The sequence below is a fragment of the Garra rufa genome, chromosome 25, assembly GCF_049309525.1.
Source record: "Garra rufa chromosome 25, GarRuf1.0, whole genome shotgun sequence".
Taxonomy (NCBI): Eukaryota; Metazoa; Chordata; class Actinopteri; order Cypriniformes; family Cyprinidae; genus Garra; species Garra rufa.
The window spans coordinates 16,689,097-16,707,931 of NC_133385.1; the positions used below are offsets into that span (position 1 = coordinate 16,689,097).

The window sequence follows — 18,835 nt, forward strand, 5'->3', positions numbered from 1 at the left end:
GTTCACAGTGAATGCAGTGAACTCATTTATTGCATGTACTGTGAGTTTAATGCGTGCTAGGGAATGCAACGGCCACCACTTAAGCTTTATTCTTGCGTCAGATGATTACAGCATTTGACTAGATACTGAAGCTGCAGTTTACCGTCAAAATAAAAGCTCTACAGCCGTTAAATGTGTAGTATGAATTGATGACAGCTAGTGGTTAGTGTCATATAGGAATAACAATAATATAAAAGTGTTGTTGTTTTTATTGTTATTATTATTATACAATTAGTTTGGCTTCCTAAAACAGCAGTGTGAATGTAATTTAGACACAGTATACCACAAATAAAAAGTTCAAGTAGGACATGTCAGTAGTTATAGCACAAAATAAACATGAATGAAGAAGGAACGAATCAGAAGGTATGTAGTTACAACCGCGGAAGAGGTCAACAGACAACATTTTCAAGTTCAAGTAAACCAACGTTAATCTACTCTGCGGTCTGGTTTGTTTGTTGGACAAAACAGCATATTCTGGGTTATTATTGGAAAATTAACCATGGTTTTACAACAAATATGACCAAAAAATTCATTGTTACTATAGTTAAACCATGGTAAACACAAATGGTTTTGCTACACTAACCACAGTCTAACCATGGTACTTGTGGTAAAAGTGTGCGGTTATAAAAATGGATAATCAATAGACCAAAAAAATATATATGGTCACTACACTTTTCCTACAGTAAAACCATGGTTAATTTTTGTAAGGGCAGTCCGCACCCTAAGAGAAAATGGCATTCTGGGCTACGAAACCCAAAGCAGATCTAGGTGAGGTCGCTGAGATACTGAACTAGGATCATTCTGCTTGTACTTCAATCCCCCCTGCTATTTGCTCAGTGATATTAAGCCTGATCCAAACAATTCCCTTCCTTGTGAACAGGCCCAATGCACTTGTGTACTCAGGCTCAAAACTCATTTCTTATAAAACGCCAGTTATCACGATGACAATTTTCACCAAAACAGACAGTTTGATTCACCCGAAATAGCTTTGTATACATCTACAGATCAACACAACCTGAATCAGAACAAACAAGTCAATATACACGGCCCAGATCCGAGAGATTCTTGTTCCCAGCAACAAAGACGGACAGAATCTCAGCGTATATAATACACTATTTCAGGATCGGCACCGAAGCAGCAGCCAAAAAGCCAGAGGGCAGGCGTTTGCTGTTATGCAATCACCTGTGATGCACTGGTGGGCAGCAGGCACCGAGGATCCCAAAGCAATTTATAGCAACATAATGCAGCCATTTAAACTAAAGAGATTGTTTCTGGCAAAGCAGCGGCATCTGAGCCTTCGCCTCGAATAGACTTTTTATAAAGAGACAAGACAAGAGAGCTTTGTTTCTTTGTGCCGTCCCTGGACGTAAAGATCAATCAGCACAGAGAACAAAGGGAGGACATTGATCACGGTTTGGGGACAAAAGCCCACTTTAACTTAAACATGTTTTGTTACTGAAAGATCTTTAGCTCTTAATGAAAGGCATTAATAGAGCCTACGTGCCGTTATTAACTACAGATGCAGCCCTGAGTGTACCAGAGGGCACCTGGAGGGCTTTCTGGGAAGCGGTTTGGAATGATGAATGGATTTAGGGAATTAAACGTACTTAGACCTTCATATATTACGGCACTCCAAAAATTAGAGCAGGTTTTCATTACAAAATATTTTATTTGTCTTATGTTGGTCAGTGTGGCCCTCTGCAGATCACTACACTTTACTACAACATTAAAAAGTAATATATGATCCAGTATGCTTTGACAAAAATCGACCAGATTTCTCTGGGGATTTTTGTGCATTTTAAAATAAAATGGACAAAAAAAGCTTTACTAAGCTTTCTAAATACAAATATATGCATAAAAAGTGACAGGAAAAACATTTATAGTTAAACAAAAAACGTCTATTTCATATAAATTCTGCTCTTTTAAACTAAAAAAAAAAACCTTAATAAAAATTTAATAAAATAATACAAAAAAAAAATAAGCACCACAACTATTCTCACCATTGATATCACATATTAAAAATGTAAAAAAAAAAAAATTAAGAAAATAAAAAGTTAAAATATATATAAAAAAAAATGTAGGGATGCACCGATCCGAATCGGCCGATCATGCTTGCGCGTTTTGTCAGTAAAGCCGGTTCTGTAATCAGCGGTAAATGCCATCAGGTGCGTGATTTCACGTTGAGCCGTATATACTACACACAGCCGTTGTTTACCGACAAGCTGCGCAAATCAATGTTCATTATCAGTGTGAATGTGCGCAGCTCGTCAGTGAACAACGGCTGTGTGTAGTATATACGGCTCAACGTGAAATCACGCACCTGATGGCATTTACCGCTGATTACAGAACCGGCTTTACTGACAAAACGCGCAAGTGATCGGCCGATACGGATCGGTGCATCCCTAAAAAAAATGTTTCTTAAGCAGCTAAAGACTGGACCAATGGATGCTGAAAATTCAGATTTTCATCAAAGGAATAAATGTAATTTTAAATCAAATAAAATATTTTTTAAAAATTAAACAACAATATTTAAAAACATTTAAAAAATCTTACCAAGTCCATACTTTCCCACATTTAAGGAGCAAAGTATCGTAGTTGCAAATACATTTTCCTTTAGAGCTAAATATCGAATGCGATATTAAGCTCGATATGGCGTAGCTTGTCAGAGATTTACGTCTCTGTGTATCAATTGCCGCTCCAGCGGAACCTGAGCGGAACGCACGTGATGGAGATTTACTACTAATCAAAGCACCGGCTTCATTGATAAACGCGCCTCACAATATCGTTCGATATATTGCACAGCCCTAATATATATATACATTTTTTTTTTTTTTACTAACACATATTTTGTTGATATTTTTTTAAAGTTCATGGGCACATTACACTAATAGAAATCCATTCAGTAACGTATCTGAATTAATATTTAAGAACAAAATACTATAGACGCATAAATGCTGAAAGCTGAACATACCCTCAGGTGGTTCTTCACGCAGGTAAGGTGGAAGTTCTTCATTATTCGGGTCAGCAGGTGCTTCCTCGATCACCTCAGTCTCTGCACTTGGGCCCTTTAATTGAATAAATTAAATTGTTAATTATTATTTAAAATAATTATACCATTCACACTGTCAATACATAAACACACAATCTACATTGCTGCCACCAAGTCTTAACATATATTGGATAAAATATTAAACTTACAATTTAAAAAACTATATCTGTTTATAGTACATTAGTTATTTTTAGTAGACATACTAGTTGTACAACATAAATTGCACACGATGTGAACTAATGTGACGCTGAATCTTGCAGGAAGTGATCATTTTGGTGGAGAAAACAGCAACAGTGATGTTTTGTAGCACTCCTTGGATTTTTCCACTGTAAAACATCTCATCGTGTATCAAATATCATTTTAAGTAAAAACTCTCACGTAATTTAATTTGAGAGTGCCTTAATAAACAATTAATTGTTATTTGCATCTTATCAAGCATTGTTGACATTGGATAAACCAAGCTATAATTAATAAACTGAAGACGTTTGGGCTTCATAATGACACATTTATGAAAGTCTGCTATGCAAATTTCTATGAATACGTCTTGCAAACAAAAACTACTTCTTTCTGCAGAAAAGACCCAATTACTATCATAATTATCATCATCATCATCATCATCATCATCATCTCCTTCCTTTTACAGCCTCTGATAAACTGATCAACTTTATGGCAGCAAAATGAAATAAAAGTACACTTGCATAGCTCATACAGTCTATTTTGCACTATCATGCTGATGTAATATTATTTCTAGACATCGACTTATTCTCAGCTGCCCCGTTTCGGGTTTTATTGCAGCCTGTCTATTTATTAGAGCGATATAACACAACATTCACCTAACGTAACCGCATTTAATGGCACAGTACCAAAAAGGCCCGTATGTAAATATAAAGATAAATGTTCAACAGTTTGTGTCCGTGCAGAATCAGGTAAGAACAGGTTTGGCTTTATACTGACACGCAAAACAAACCAAATCCTCCACTCACCTTCATTACTGAGGCTATTAATACAGCCGTGCTTTAGAAAGCGCGTCTCTGCACTTCAGTATTGACGGACGCACAAGATTACAGAGTGGAAATAGCGCTTAATGCGAAATAAATACAGCGTTTGCTATGTTTTTCACACGAATGTAAACGGAAGTGACGTCGGGATGTTTACGGAATTTGGGGAGGCTGTTGAGCTGTTGCTCGATAGGGGGCAGCAGCGCGTTAATTATAAACACTGATGTTAACTGTTGAAGAAATGCAGTTACTACGGTATTTTGACAGTAAATATTTTATTAGAGACTTAAACAACATTTTTAAACAACTTAAACCTTATTCCTGCCGCAAAAACAGAGCAAACAGTACGATGTTTGCAACGTTTAGCACGTTTATTATTATTTTCAGATTTTTTAAAATAAGAAAAATTCTTTATTTATGTTTTATAAAAGGTTTGCCTTGCAGTCCTGTGTTTTCTGAGGATGTTGGATTGTGGTGATTCAGAGAGGAGGATTACATTGACATTAATGACAGCTGAGAAAAGGTGAGGAACCTTTTATGACTCAACTGTCAGTCCTGACAAAGTATCTCTTATATGCTGCTAAATAATATATCACCTCATCAAAAAGAAGACTAGAGGTGAAACGGGGGTGGATTTAGGTTTTATTGGCCGGAAGTAAAATTGATGTGATTCTGCATTTAGGCCGGAGTTCACTGGGCAAGGCAGTAAGCTTTGCTGTTAAAAGGGTGTTCAGCAATGTTGTGGAAAGAGGGCGTAAATGGACTTGACCTGTTTAGCAAATATTAAATTATACTTACCATACGGCATATTTTTCCAGTCAATAAAAATTATGTATATACACTATCAGTCGAAAGTTTTTGAACAGTAAGATTTTTAATGTTTTTTTTTTATTTTATTTATTTGATCCAAAGTACAGCAAAAACAGTAACATTTTGAAATATTTGTACTATATAAATCTATTTTAAAATGTAATTTATTCCTGATTTTAATGCTTAATGATTTTAATCATTACTCCAGTCACATGGTCCTTTAGAAATCATTCTAATATTCTGATTTGCTGCTCAAAAAACATTTATTATTATCATTATTATGTTGAAAACAGCTGAGTAGAATTTTTTCAGGTTTCTCTGATGAATAGAAAGTTCAGAACAGCATTTATCTGAAATCTAAATCTTTTTTTAACATTATAAATGTCTTTATCATCACTTTTGATCAATTTAAAGCATCCTTGCTAAATAAAAGTGACCTTTTTTTTACTTTTTTTATTTTTTTGGTTACAAAACCTTTTTATTTTTGATAAATGCTGATCTTTAGATCTTTCTATTCATCAAAGAATACTGAAATAATGCACTAAACTGTTTTAAATATTGATGATAATAATAATAATAGCAATAAATGTTTCTTAAAAAGCAAATCAGCGTATTAAAATGATTTCTGAAGGATTATGTGACACTGAAGACTGGAGTAAAAGTGCTAAAAATTAGTTTTGATCACAGGATTAAATTACATTTAAAAAAATATTTTAATAGTAAAAATATTTTACAATATTACTGCTTTTGAATCAAATAAATGCAGGCTTGGTGAGCAGAGACTTTTTTTAAAAAACATTAAAACATTACTGTTCAAAAACTTTTGATGTTATTTTATATATACTGTATATAATATAATATTATATATATATTATTTAAAATATATTATTTTATTATATCTTTCTTCTAAATGCTTCTATATTTGAACTTTGTTGACCTATTTAGCAACTAATAAATCGTAATGCTACTCTTACCATATGGCATATTTTTCCAATTATTAAAAAATATTTTTCTTGTTTTTTCCTAATGCAACTATATTTGAAGTATTTGTTGACCTCTTTAGCAAATATTAAACTATGACGCTCTTACCATCTGGCATATGGAATTTATTTATGTATGTTCACGAATGCTTATTCTTTGTAGGTCAAGTATTTAAAGCATCCTAATAATTTATGAAATATTTATTACAACAGTACAGTCAATGTAAAATACATTTCTCTCTCACTTTCTCTGTTCCTGTGGTTATTTGATTATTTTAACTATTTATTTGCGTAAGTGTACATATTCTATGGAGATCAAATATTTAAAGTATGCTAATAATTTATTAATTTATTCATGACATCAACAGTAAAGCCATCTCTCTCTCTCTCTCAAATGATTTGAAGTATTTTTTTTTGTTCGTTCTTATTTTAAATAGTTATTTATTTACATATACATATGCATATTCTTTGTAGATTAAGTAATCATTTATTTGTGACGTCAACAGTAAAGTCAATGTGACTTCAAATTTCTTGTCTTGTCTGACTGCAGCTATGAACTGAGATACTCCTGAGATAACCTGTTAAAGGATTTATTTATAGGCCATCCTAGTTAAAAGGTCCTGTTAGGACAGCTGCTTGAGATACTGTAGAGGAAAGGTAAGACTGGTGAGAATGGTTTGGCCCTCTAAAGCCCCCGCTAAAACCATATGTTTTACAGAAAGGCAATCTAGAAGAGTGCAGTGATAGGAAGTCAGAGCTTAATGTAACTAGGCACACAAGACATTTTCTGACACTTGTGTAATTGAGTATGCTGGCCCGCTGATCTAATCAAGTATGACTTCATGAATAATCATTCATTTAAAAGAGTTAATGAATCATTTAGAGAGACTCAGACAAGAGGCAAGAGGTGTTAGCTTGATTTATTTTTTAATTCTTGCTGCCAACTACACAGAAGTACATGAACGTTTCAGTGCTGTGTCTGGGTATAGATGGGCGAATCTCACAAAGGATGTTAAAACATGTTTGGGTCATATCATATCTCACTCCAAAATCATATTATGTAATGCAACAAAAATAATATGTAAAGTAAATTGTATAAAAAGTAGTATTCAATTGATAGTATTTATATTATATTATAGAGTATTTGTTGTTCATTTATTTATTTATTTATTGTCTGGCTCTTATTTCAACTTGCATAATAAATTTTATATGTAAATTCTATTAAAAAACATATTTTTACACCATGATAGTATTTGCTGTACTTTGATGATAATTTTCTAATATAACATAATATAATATAATATAATATAATATAATATAATATAATATAATATAATATAATAAAACATAATATTATATTATATTATATTATATTATATTATATTATATTATATTATATTATAGAGTATTTGTTGTAAATTTATTTATCTATGTATTTACTTGTGTTTTAATTCATGATAATTTATAATATAATATAATATAATGATTTTGTTTTTTGATTTGTTGTACTTTCAATGAATCATTTATTTATTTATTTAAAATGATTTATTTTTTAGCTCATATTTTGCATTTGCACAACAAATTACATATGTAAATTGTATAAAAAAGTATATTTACACCACAGTAGTATTTGTTGTACTTCAGTTGATGCAAATTATAATATAATATAATATGATATAATACAATATAATATAATATAATATAATATTTATTTATTTCCTATCTCATATTTCACAACAAATTACATATGTAAATTGTATTAAAATATTATTTTACACAACAATAGTATTTGTTGTACTTCAGTTGATGATAATTTCTAATATAATATAATAAAATTTAATATAATATAATATAATATAATATAATATAATATAATATAATATAATGATTTGGCATATTTTTTTGTACAATCAATCATTTATTCTTTTATTTTTTTATTTGTTTAGCTTATATTTCACCCTTGTGCAACAAATTGCATATGTAAATTATTTAAACAAGTATTTTTACACCACAATAGTATTTGTTGTAATTTATAATATAATATAATATAATGGTTTAAAGTGTTTGTTTAACATTTATTTATTTAGAACATATATGTGACCTTGGACCACAAAACCAGTCACAAGGGTAAATTTTTTGAATATAGGTCATACATTATTTAAAACTGAATAAATAAGCTTTCCATTGATGTATGGTTTGTTAGGATAGGACTAAATTTGTCAGAGAAACAAATATTTGAAAATCTGGAACCTGAGGGTGCAAAAAATAAATAAATAAATACTGAGAAAATCGCCTTTAAAGTTGTCCAAATGAAGTTTTTAGCAATGCATATTACTAATCAAAAATTAGGTTTTGATATATTTACAGTAGGAAATTTACAAAATATCTGCATGGATTTTTGACATAAAAAATCGATAATTTTGACCCATACAATGTATTTTTGCCTACAAATAGTTGGTTTTGTGGTCCAGAGTCACATATATGTATATACATATGTATATATGATTTATTAATTTATATTATTATTATAACAAGATCTCATCTCACTATAATTGGGCCTAATAATTAATAAAAATTTTGAGAGCTGACTTTCTCTAACAGGTAAGTTCATATCAGACTTCATATATTAGATCATGAAGTTTCACCCGAAGATTCTGCATGTCAGAATCACAGAGCAAATGAGATTTAGGCTTTCTAAAAATACCAGTGCGTTCATATTAAGACAACCCCGTTTCTAGTTGTAAATGGATTACATCAGTTTATCTGCGAGGAGAACCCAGCTTGGTACGTTCACCTCAGTTATCGTGGTCATTTTCACATGACCAACGTTGTTTAGTCCAGTTTTAGACAAAGACTGTATTTCAGTATGGGTCAAATTCAAAGCGATGAAGACAAGGAAGTGGAACTAACAGACATCCAACCTCTTTACACTAAATTCATGAAAGAGTGTCCAAGCGGAGCCTTGCATCTTCATGAATTCCGCAAGATCTTCGGCGTCCAGAGCACATCAGAAGATGAAGCTTTGTACATGGAAACCCTCTTTAAATCTTTTGACACTAACAGGGTAAGCACAAAAAGTTGAAAAGGTCAACTCTTTTTACATAACTTATTTTAAAATATGTTTCTCATTTTCTTAAAAATTAAGCGCTGATTGCAAAGCAGCAATTTCTATGCATAATCCGTGAATATTTGCATGTGTGATCAGCTAATCAGCTGGAAATCATTCATGTCTATTTGCAGGATGATGTGATAGACTTTATGGAATTTGTAGCAGCCGTCCACCTGGTTCTGAGAGGAAAGCTTGAGGACAGATTGAGATGGTCTTTTAAAGTCTATGACAGAGATGACAATGGAAAGTTGGACAGACAAGAAGTCAAACGTGTTATAAAAGTAAGAGTGATATTGAGTTTCATCATTCTTATGTCTTATGTAATGGGTTTCTCAATAATTTTCTAATTCTAGGTCATTTGCCAACTTAAGAAAAACCGCATCAACATGACACCCAGTGACATTTGCGACAGGATATTCAAACTTTTAGATGAAAATAATGATGGTAAGTGCCTCTTTTTCCTTTCTCAAATAAGACCAAAACATGTAATACCTTCGCGTAAACCGTTATAATGCCAAAAGTATGTAGACATTGAACAACACACCCATAAGAGCTTGGTAAAAATTTAATTTCAAGCCATAGGCTTTCACTTTTCTAGGAAGGCTTTCCACTAGGTTGCAACATGTCTATAGGGATTTGCTTCCATTGGAGAGCATCAGTGAGGACAGGGGCTAATGTTGGGTGATGGGCTCTGGCTCACAGACAGACTTTCAGTTCATCCCAAAGCTGTATAGTGGGATTCTGGTGTAGGCTTTGTGAAGGCCAGTCAAGGTCTTCTAAATCAAACTTAAATTTCAATTTCTTTGTATCATTAGATACATTAAAAGAATAGTTCACACAAAAATGAAAATTCTGTCATTAGTTACTCACCCTCATGTTGTTCCAAACCTGTAAGACCTTCGTTCGTCTTCGGGACAGAAATTAAGATATTTTTGATGAAATCCAATCTGCCGCTAACACGTTCAAGGCCCGGAAAGTTAGTTAGGACATGGTTAAAATAGTCCATGTGACATCAGTGCTTCAACCTTAATTTTATAAAGCTATACGAGAATACTTTTTGTGCGCAAAGAGAGCAAAAACAATGACTTCATTCAACATTTTCTTCTCTTCCGTGTCAGTCTTCGATGTAGGAGCCGGCGCTGATACTGATAGGCAAACTAAATAAACTCATGGGTGTATCAAAAGGATGTTTACTTTCTAAAACTGCACAGGAGCACGTCAATAAATAAACAGCCTTATATAATAATCCCATGTGCTAAATATCTGTAGACTTAGGATGTTGCTAAATTAAGCCCGTTGGTGGTCAGAGAGAGAGAGAGAGAGAGAGAGAGAAAGAGAGGGGTGGGGGGCTGATAAAAGAATCCATTAAAGACTCTTCCTCTTCTTCCACAGGTCAGATATCCCTCTCAGAGTTCATGGAAGGGGCACAGAGAGATGCCTGGATTATGGACCTCTTAAAACTGGACACTAATGCACGTGGCTGGTTCAGGGAAAACTTGGGGAAAAAAACATGAGTTTTCAATAAGGTCAAGCCCCTTGGGCCAAAACCTGCTTGACCTTTTACAATCTTTCAAATGTTGCGGCCTGCAAACGGGAGAGACCTGGTATGGAGGTCAGGAAATATTTGCCTTCTGTCACAAGCGAGTACGTGCCTCATCATACACTGAGCACATTGATGTTCAGCCAGTCAACATGTGTAAAAGCGGCTCACGTTTTCTTTTGGTGTGATGTTGATGCTGACATTTGATTACCTAAAATTATATTAAGAGCATGAATCATTTATTTATAGAGGGAACTGTGTATGAAACTCTAGATGGCGCAGGCTGATGGGTCATAAACGCAAACTGATGATAATGACAGTGTTAAACTACTTGGCATAAGCTGATTGGTTCATGTTGCATACACAACCAATGAGCTTACTGCTTTACATTTAAATGGCTGGGTAGTATTCACTAAAGCATTTCACAGCGTGCTTTCAGAGTTCCTCTGAAACCCTCCACCTCCCCAGTTCCACCTGTATAGATCTGCTACGGGTTATTATATGTGACCCTGGACCACAAAACCAGTCTTAAGTCGCTGGGGTATATTTGTAGCAATAGCCAAAAATACATTGTATGGGTCAAAATTATTGATTTTTCTTTTATGTCAAAAATCATTAGGAAATTAAGTATAGATCATGTTACATTAAGATTTTTTGTAAAATTCCTACTGTAAACCTATCAAAATGTAATTTTTGATTAGTAATATGCATTGTTAAGAACTTAATTTGGACAACTTTAAAGGTGATTTTCTCAGTATTTTGATTTTTTTGCACCCTTAGATTCCAGATTTTAAATAGATGTATCTCAGCCAAATATTGTCCTATCCTAACAAACCATACATCAATAGAAAGCTTATTTATTGAGCTTTCATATGATGTATATATCTCAGTTTTGTAAAATTTAACCTTATGACTGGTTTTGTGGTCCAGGGTCACATATATGCTTTTTGTGCAGCAGCAGTATGTCTTAAATACTCACAGCACCGTATCAAGCGAGAAGCAAGTTCTAACATTAATATTGTCATAACTATTACCATGCTAAAATCTTCAAAGAGTTGTCAGGATAGATTTATATTCTGCGGTCAGGTTTTTATTATTTATTTCACAATTATGTTATTATCAGGTTCAAGGCCCATGCAGGCTTGGTAATTTTATATTATACAAATTAATATTATCAAAAAAAAAATTATATTATACATTAATAATTATTTCACTTATATTATTACAGTGGTGATTATTTTATACCAATTATTTTCTATTATGCAATTATGCCCGTTTCCGCCAATGAATAATTTTTTTTAAAAGCTTATTGCGACTTTTTTTATCTCACAATTCTGACTTGTTTCTTAGATTTGTGAGTTATAAAGTAAGAATTGTGTGATATAAACTTACAGTTCAGACTTTTTTCTCAGAATTGCATGATATAAACTCACAATTCAGAGAAATAAAGTCAGAATTGTGAGATAAAAACTTCCAATTCTTACTTTTTTTCTCAGAATTGGAATATAAACTCACAATTGAGAGAAATACAGTCATAATTGTGAGAAAAAAACATGAGTTCCAAATTCCAGTTTTGAGGGGAAACTCGAGACTGATATGTTCTCAGAATTGCAAGTTTATATCTCGCAATTGCAAGTTATAAAGTCAGAATTGTGAGATATAAACTCACAATTCTGTCTTTACAACTTGCAATTGCGAGTTTATATAAGAATTTATCAGAATTATGACTTTATGACTCACAGTTCTAACTTTTTTCTCGCAAATGCAAGTTTATATCTCACAATTCTGACTTTTTTTATATAAACTCACAAATGAGAGAAAAAAAAAGTCATAATTGTGAGATGAAAACTTGCAATTCTTAATTTTTTTCTCAGAATTGGGATATGAACTCGCAACTGCAAGTTATAAAGTCAGAATTGCAGAATATAAACTCACAATTCCATCTTTTTTCTCACAAATGTGAGATTATATCTCGCAATTCTGACTTTTTTAATATAAACTCACAATTGCGAGATATAAAGTCAGAGTTGTAAGATAAAAACTTGCAGTTCTGACTATATAACTCACAATTGCGAGTTTATATCACGTAATTCTGACTTCATTTCTCAGAATTTTGACTTTATGACTCACAGTTCTGACTTTATAACTCGCAATTGCAAGTTATATCTCACAATTCTGGGAAAAAGTTTGTATCATGCAATTCTGAGAGATGTTAACTCGCAATTGTTCAGTGGCGGAAACAGGCTTCAATAATAATTAGATTATGTAATAATAGTAATAAAATAAAACAATATTGTTATAATAATTAAATAAAATTATTACAATGTTATAAAATGATTACAATTAGATTATAACAATACAATACATACATTAATATTATTAAAACAAATTATTATATAAAATAATTTTATATACAATATGTCTATTTTGTTTGTTTGTTTGTTTGTTTGTTTAACTAATAACTTACAACTTTTAATGCCTATGGAAGATTCTTCCATTTTTGTGTGTTTTATATTTATATCTTACTGGTGCTATGTGTAAGTTTATCAGTGTAAAATGCTTTTTCCTGTTCCAATTGTACATCCCAGTGTGCAGTGTATAAACAATATGCAAATGAGTGTTGTCCAATTCTGTGATATTTTGAACAACAAGTGCTTTTACATGCAGGACTGTACACCGATTATTCCTGACAGCATGTAAGGTCATGTAGATGCCTTAAACTGTTCCTTGATCAAGTAAATCCTTATTCAGTGTGCAAATGTCTTGTGTGTATTTTGAGCAGCTCAACTTTGCAATATTGACCACCTTTTTGAGCGGAACAAAATGCTTGAATGCCCACAGCTTATACAGTACAGTGTTGCTGTAGAATCTGTGTGCACAAATAAGAGCTGTAATCAAACGTATTCTGCAGCCTAGAGCCAGAAGCGCATTTATAATTCATGTCTGCACGAGTACACATATGCCAAGTTTACAGGACATGTGACACACAGGCCACGCATGCATGTGCATGCATCATTTATGTACAGAAATAAACCATATTTTTCTATGATTTATTGACCTGAATTGGAAGACAGATTTACTCCAGTATGGTGCCTCCGAGTATGTGATGTGTTCACAGATGGTGCTTAGCAATGAACTATTCTTGACAGTGACATAATTCAAACTATGTTATTTTTTTAACCCTTAAGCCTAAATAGAGCTCATCCTCTGGCCGAACCACAATTAACCCCTATAAATCATCTAGGTATGGCTATTTAGGGACCTTATGTGAGACTGCAATCCTTCAATTAATTTGTAATTCATTTACATTATTTTTTTACATAAACAGTTAATACACTTAACATTGTGAGTAAGTGGTGCCGGATTAGCATGTTCCAGAATTACCCGACTGACTGCCCACTAAAGCCATTAGGCAAAATATCATCTATAAACATATGGAGCTGTAATCATAACTGTTTTACCACCTCTAGCGTTCTTTTCTGTTGGAAACTGCAGTGATATGTACTTATTGGTATGTATTTCACATCTTGAAGGTAGTGTTGGACGATATGCTCAATTTTCATATCGTCTTATTGTCAGCCTGTGAGATCGCCGATACACCATACTATCGTGCTAATTTATTTAATGACATGTAAATATGTCAATATGTAATAAATTCCTTATTCGTTTTGTAAGGGTAGTGCATGTGATTAAGTTGTGCGTGTACGGAGCGCTGACGGTAGTTCTGTTGGATAGGTTTAAGTTTACTTTCGGTTTCATTCTCTGCTATCTTCAGGGAGCGGTAAATGTGCGTGTCTGAATGTAAATTAATGTATCTTTCTATACCCGTCATATTGCGATAATGTTACCGCTGTATGTCTGATCTTTGTCATCAGTTCATGTTGTAGTTCAGTTCATTGATTGTGGAGAAATGGTGCCCCTGTAATTCACGTGCATATGTTTAGCACTATTTTATCACATCGTAATTATAGTTAACGCATACAGATGTTACTGAGGTGAATGTTTATGTGTACTAGTATGTACAGACGGATTCTCATATATCGTATTTAATTCAGCCTAAACCACATTTTACTACCTCTGTTATCCTAATGACTGTCTACACTTAATCTATGTACACTGTATGATGAATAAATCTCTTACCCATTTTCAAGTTTCTGAGGCAGAACCGACTCTCCGCGCCGCATCGCTAAAGTTAGGTGCCTTTTTGACGCATAATAATAATAATAATCGTCTTACTATCGTCAAAGGCATCAGCAACAGGCGATATCTTTGACTATCGTCGATACACGATACTATCGTCTATCGGCAGAACCCTACTTTTAAGGTATGTTTTTGTCATGAGAAATCATATCATTTTAATGGAGGTGAACTTTTGACCTGATTTTGTGATCCTGCATATTTAAGATGTGGGTTATTGTATTTAGCTAAATATTTTTACATACTCTAATGACCTACAGATGGATACAGAAAAACGTCCCCCAACGCCTCAGTGGTCTGGCTGTGTTTTGTCCTATTTTCCTTATTCTCACTTCAGCAATCTACACGCATGTAACTAAATTTAGTCTCATCACTTCAAAACAACTTTAGCTTGTCGTGTCTCATTTTCTGTAAACGCACTGGGGTTTAGTATTCCTGAAGGATTAAATAAATTTTAATCTAATTTCTAAAGCATTTTTGTTGCATCAAAGTGCTTGAAACAGATCTGCTGTAACATCTTCTTAACAACCTTCTGAAGCAGTTCCTGGCAGTTTATTTAAAATTCATGTGGTTTCCTGGCCCTCCATAACAACCGCATTAAATTCTCCATGACATAGTTCTCCAATTCACCAGAAAGATGCTAAACGCTGTGCACGAATAAAACACACTGGGGGACAAATAAATAAATTCTGTCCTGAGACATGGTGTACAAACACAAAATATAGAATACACTGGTATATACAGTGGTGTGAAAAAGTGTTGGCCCCCTTCTGATTTTTTTATTTTTTTGCATGTTTGTCACACTTTAATGTTTCAGATCATCAAACAGATTTAAATATAAATCAAAGACAACACAAGTAAACACAACATGCAGTTTTTAAATGAAGGGTTTTTTTATGAAGGGAACCCGTTAAAACATAACTGTGGTTTATCACACCTGAGTTCAGTTTCTCTAGCCACAGCCAGGCCTGATTACTGCCACACCTGTTCGCAATCAAGAAATCACTTAAATAGGACCTGCCTGTAGCGCCGATAGCCTTGTGGGCAGCGCGTCGATATACAGCGCCGTTGCGCTCCGAGTTCAAATCCCAACTCGAGGACCTTGCCCGATCCCGTCCCCCATCTCTCTCCCACCAAGGGTGGCCCAACCAGTTATTAAGTTTAGGGGGCAAACACTTTTTCACACAGGGCCATGTGTGTTTGGATTTTGTTTTCCCTTCATGATAAAAAAGACTTCATTCAAAAACTGCATGTTGTGTTTACTTGTGTTATCTTTGATTAATAGTTAAATTTGTTTGATAATCTAAAACTTGAAAAGTGTGACAAACATGCAAAAAAAAAAAATCAGGAAGGGGGCCAATACTTTTTCACACATTTTTTTTATATGAGCGTGAGAGCCAGGGGGTGAAAACTTTTTGAATTTAAAAATCACGGTAAATTAAACTTATTTTGTCTTCTGGGAAACATGTATGTATCTTCTGTAACTTCTGAAGGGCAGTACTAAATGAAAATATATGATATTTAGGCAAAATAAGAAAAATGTATACACATCTTCATTCTGTTCAAAAGTCCCCCCCCCCCCCCCCCAGCTCTTAATGCATCGTTTTTCCTTCTAAACCATCAGTGAGCGTTTAAACCTTCTGTAATAGTTGCATATGAGTCCCTCAGTTGTCTTCAGTGTGAAAAAATGGATCTCAAAATCATACACTCATTGTTGGAAAGAGTTCAAATACACAAAAATGCTGAAAAACCAAAGAATTTGTGGGACCTGAAGGATTTTACCTGAAGGATAGAACAGCAGGCAGTTTAACTGTTCAGGACAAACAAGGGACTCATGAACAACTATCACTAAACAAAAAAAGCTGTGTATCATTCAGGTAACAACATGTGTTCAAGTGTATGTAAACTTTTAACAGGGTCATTTTTATAAATGAAGTTCCAAACGTAGGTTCGGGAGCAGCCTAAACATGCAGGCCTGTCAATCTTACTAAATTTCGAGCCTATATAAGCAGCACTCTTTGCACCGTCCCAGCGTTAATTCTTCCAGCATCCCTCCACCTCCCCATCTCCTCATGCATTTTGTATGATCCCTCTTATTTTGGTAAAATAATTAACATTTTGCAGATTCTGCAAGGTGTATGCAAGCCTTTGACCTCAACTGTATATAGTTTGCTCTATAGTCTTAGAGTCTTAGAGAGACGTTTTCTTTCAAATTTTATTTCTCATAAGGAATTTAAAGGACTCATTTGAGTCTCCTGAGCTATGAACAGCAACTTCTGAGCAATAAAATATTCTTTGAAGATACATGATAACATTGTGAAACTCATTCTGGTCTGTATCCCAAAATGCACCATTGTGGCATTGAGAATGGATGCATCTATGGTTAGTGAGGAGGAATTTCAGCTATGAAACAAAGGCAGTGGCAGCAGGAGAGCTGAGGACTGAGGTCACATGATCCAACAGTGACAGAAGCACTTTAATGTGGAACCACTATAAAACCATGTTTGTTTTTATTCACTAGAGAAACCCTGGCAAGACCTGACAGCTGTATGTGTGAACACAAATGTGTGGCTTTACTTTGGAGTCAAACTTCTCCTTAAAAGTTAGCTAGGCTTTACAAAACCTTTAGCCATATATGTGTGCATGTGAGTGTGTACAGTATGTGTCACTGTTGCTGGGAAGGCTGGAGCTCTAATCGATGACAGGACAGTGTGATGGCTCTAAACTAAACTGTCAATCATTTGAAAACACAGCAGTCATATTGTTTTACTGTTGAATACTGCATGCAATCCTGCAGCGAGAGTCTTTATATTTAACTTGGAGTTGGTATGCTTGTGCATTTGTTTGGCTGCAAACACATGTACAAACATTCTCGCAGTCTGCTGTTGTCCCTTCAGGGCCATTTGGACTTAAGGAAACAGAAGAACTACATAACAGTCAGAGTTTATGTATACAGTTACTATGTTTAGAATGGCATACTGCTATTCTTACTATATATGTAGTGTGTAGCACTGTGGACAATATGCAATGTGTGAAATAGAGAATGTGATATCCCACAATTCTATGCGCTCCACTTGACCTTCCTTTTTTAGTGGGATGGGGGCCAGTAGTAATTTGAGCTACTTCATTCTATCTATCTATCTATCTATCTATCTATCTATCTATCTATCTATCTATCTATCTATCTGTCTGTCTGTCTGTCTGTCTGTCTGTCTGTCTGTCTGTCTGTCTGTCTGTCTGTCTGTCTGTCTGTCTGTCTGTCTGTCTGTCTGTCTGTCTGTCTGTCTGTCTGTCTGTCTGTCTGTCTGTCTGTCTGTCTGTCTGTCCCTATATTGACTGACAATTATTATTAAATTTATTTTTTATGTATCTATTTAGAAAACATCCATCTATCTATCCCTATATTGACTGACAATTATTATTAAATTTATTTTTTATGTATTTATTTAGAAAACATCCATCTATCTATCCCTATATTGACTGACAATTATTATTAAATTTATTTTTTAATTATTTATTCATTATTTATTTATTTAGAAAACATCCATCTATTTTTCCCTATGACTGACAATTATTATTACATTTATTTTTTAATTATTTATTTATTATTTATATATTTAGAAAACATCCATCTATCTATCCCTATATTGACTGACAATTATTATTAATTTTTTTTATTTTTTTTTTTTTAGAAAACATCCATCTATCTATCACTATATTGACTGAAAATTATTATTACATTTATTTTTTAATTATTTATTAAAAAATAAGAAAACATCCATCTATCTATCCCTATACTGACTGACAATTATTATTACATTTATTACTGAATTATTTATTTATTTAGCAAACATCCATCTATCTATCCCTATATTGACTGACAATTATTATTAAATTTATTACTGAATTATTTATTATTTATTTAGAAAACATCCATCTATCTACCCCTATATTGACTGACAATCTATCTATCTATCATCTATCTATCTATCTATCTATCTATCTATCTATCTATCTATCTATCTATCTATCTATCTGTCTATCTGTTTATCTAACATACACTAAACACCATGTTCTAATTATAAGCTCTAGTCAGTATGTAAATTAATATTT

General features: G+C 33.3%; 2 protein-coding genes across 2 annotated transcripts in view; one reads left to right on the plus strand and one right to left on the minus strand.

Annotated features, from left to right (window-relative positions):
* Window positions 1–4,225, minus strand: part of LOC141301713 (transmembrane protein 263-B) — a 42,307-nt gene extending 38,082 nt beyond the window's left edge. Inside the window, exons 1-2 of the mRNA XM_073831904.1 lie at window positions 4,072–4,225; window positions 3,011–3,104 (exon numbers count right to left, since the gene is read on the minus strand). Of these exons, the coding sequence (XP_073688005.1) occupies window positions 3,011–3,104; window positions 4,072–4,077 (100 nt within the window). The 5' untranslated portion in view covers window positions 4,078–4,225. The remainder of the gene's footprint in view (window positions 1–3,010; window positions 3,105–4,071) is intronic.
* A 4,511-nt stretch (window positions 4,226–8,736) lies between these two features.
* On the plus strand, window positions 8,737–10,499 carry guca1g (guanylate cyclase activator 1g). Its single transcript, XM_073832233.1, has 4 exons — window positions 8,737–8,940; window positions 9,117–9,266; window positions 9,339–9,429; window positions 10,378–10,499. The coding sequence occupies exons 1-4, from the start codon at window positions 8,743–8,745 to the stop codon at window positions 10,497–10,499; spliced, it is 561 nt and encodes a 186-aa protein (XP_073688334.1). The 5' UTR covers window positions 8,737–8,742.
* Window positions 10,500–18,835: the final 8,336 nt, after the last annotated feature.